This window comes from Hipposideros armiger, unplaced genomic scaffold (genome assembly GCF_001890085.2).
Source record: "Hipposideros armiger isolate ML-2016 unplaced genomic scaffold, ASM189008v1 scaffold_483, whole genome shotgun sequence".
NCBI classification, from domain to species: Eukaryota; Metazoa; Chordata; class Mammalia; order Chiroptera; family Hipposideridae; genus Hipposideros; species Hipposideros armiger.
The window spans coordinates 228222-230730 of record NW_017731833.1 but is presented as its reverse complement, the minus strand read 5'-3'; the positions used below and the strand labels follow the sequence as shown (position 1 = coordinate 230730).

Below are 2509 nucleotides of genomic sequence, written 5' to 3'. Positions count from 1 at the left end.
CCTTAGCGTTTTAACAACATAAGATGCTCCCGGCACCCCAACTCTATAAATACAGGCGTGGAGCCACAGCCCCCTCAGGCAGTTCTGCGGTGGATTTTCTTCACGTGGCTGCTCACCTGGCGCTGGGGGCTTTCCGTCTCTTTTCAGGCTTAGAAAGAGACAAGTTTGACAATAAGACTGTCACCTTTGAAGAGCACATCAAGGAGGAGCACAACATGTGGCACTACCTGTGCTTCATCGTCCTGGTCAAAGTCAAGGACTCCACGGAATACACGGGGCCCGAGAGCTACGTGGCGGAGATGATCCAGGTGAGCGGGCCGGCTCCGGAGGCGGGGCCGCCGGCCGCTGGCCTGGCCTGGCCTTGGGCCAGCGGGGAGGTCACACGGCAGAAAGGTAACCTCTGATGTTTACTGGGCCTTTATTGTGACCGGGCGCTAGACTCTAACCCTTTGTGTGTGTGTCCCCAAGTGACCTTCGGGAGCTCCAGACAGGCAGTGTCGTCCCCAAGTTAGAGGAGGAACGGAGGCTCAGGGATTAGCGCAGGGACGGAGCTGGGTCTGGGGCTTTAGCCGAGACCTGCCAGCGCCTGACTCCAGCCTCTGCTCCGCCTCTCTCCCTGGTAATGGATGCTTTCGTTGTTGTTGCTGCTTTGGGGGGTGGGGGGACTGTTTGCCTTAAATAAGAGCTGGTCTCAGAGAGGTACGTTTATAAAATCGCCCGGTAGGGTTCAGCGTGATTGGCGTGTTTCTTTGGGCCCAGCCGCGCCTTTTGGGGGCCACCTGCTGCTGCTCAGGAAGGGAGCGTGCGATGGAGGGCTGTGAGGCCTGGTTAGTGTTTGCGCTGACGGGGAACGCAAGCGCCGTGTCCCGGGAGGAGGGGCGCTGCCCGGGCCCCCGGAGCGCCCTTCTCAGGCAGGGCTTTGTGGAGGCCCCAATCGCGTGCTGGGGGGTCCTGGGGCCAGCTGTCCCCACATATCTGTGGTTTCTCAACGTCGTTAAACTGACAGGAGCATGGGATAGAGTGAGGAGGTTGCCTGCGAGGCTCGCTGGGGGAGGGGATCCTGGGCCACTATAAAGGTTCCCAGTTACCGAGGACTCGAGCGCTCTGCCCGGCCACGCTTTGCTGAACGAGCCCTTCTGTGCTCCCCATGCAGATGTGACTTTAAAGCTTTTTCTGTACAGAGACCCCAGGTGAGGTCTGTTCATATAAGTATCATTCATACGCCTGAATGAGGGCAGGCTGTGGGTTTTACTGCCAGCAGGCCGCAGGCAGTCATGTGACAATATTCTCGAACAGCCGTGTGACGCCAGCTTTGCGGCCTCATCAGCGGCCTCTAGGGGTCCCGAGGGCTGTCTGGGGACACTGTACCGTCTGTCCCCGTGAGGTCCTGCAAGTCTGATGCTGTGCTTTTCAAATTGGAGTGTGCGTGTGAATCACTTGGAGACCTTGCTGGAACTCAGGTTCCTATTCAGCGGGCACTGGCCGGGCTGCAGCCTGCACATCCCACCAGCTCCCGGGGCCGTGATGCTGCTGGTCTAGGCACTGCGCTGAGTACTGAGAGTGTGACAGAAGGCACATTGCCGACACTGGGGATGTGAATGCTGAGGGGACGGACTCCTGCGCTCCTGCCTGTGTCTGGCCCTCTGTGGTTTGTGAACTCCTTCACATCTGTGACTGGGTTTGATCATTAAAATTATACCCCCACGTGGGGAACCAGTAAGTGAGAACTTTGGGGGCGAGGAGAAAGGGCTGAGGTTTCACAGCAGAGATGACTTTAAAAAGGGGTTTGAAGGAAAGACGGGTTAGGAGACCAGGGTGATCGATTAGCGGAGGGAAGGAGGAAAAAATGAGCCCGGGAAAGGGGGAGAAAAAGGCCGAGTTCCAGAGTTAGGGGGATGGGTCTCCTGTTTGGCAGATGACAGCCAGGCTCGCGTTGAGTGGCTTGCCCAGGAAGAGCTGAGAAAACGCAGGGCTGAGGTGCCAGCCTGGGTTTAATGAGTTGGAAGTGACTCTATAATCAGTGCGGGAGGGGATGGGCGGTGTGAGCACACAGCACCCCTGTTTCTGAGGGGACTAGGGACCCCGATGGTGGCCAGTGCAGACTGTCACAGTAAGGTCTCTGGGGTCAGGACACAGCGACTGAAAAGTCCTCAGATCCGTTCTTTTCTTCCGATCATTGAAACTGCCAAGTGAACCCGTATCTCATCCATGTTCGTGCTGACACAAACCCGCCCGCGTCCACACAGTCAGTGACTTTCATTTGCATCCAGTTTCTTAGGGTTTAGAAGAGGTGGCCTGTGGCTTTCACCCTGTCACATGCTCCTTTTCCCCCTCACTTTGTTGTCTTCGCTCACGTGTTGGAATGTGCCCCATCTTTTAGTCTTCGGGGGCCAGTTCCGAGGTTTTCTGGTAATCACCTTCCTTTATGGTCACAGAGGACTCGGGCATGGTTCTGGGTTCTGTCTCGGTTGTGAAGACTTAAAGGGGCCTCATGAGCAGTTCCCCTGAT

General features: G+C 56.8%; 1 protein-coding gene across 1 annotated transcript in view; it reads left to right on the top strand.

Moving 5' to 3' along the window:
* The window catches only part of ITPR1 (inositol 1,4,5-trisphosphate receptor type 1), a 304897-nt gene that overhangs the window by 278063 nt on the left and 24325 nt on the right, over positions 1 to 2509 (top strand). Inside the window, exon 56 of the mRNA XM_019667129.1 lies at positions 148 to 308. Coding sequence (XP_019522674.1) covers positions 148 to 308 — 161 coding nt within the window. The remainder of the gene's footprint in view (positions 1 to 147; positions 309 to 2509) is intronic.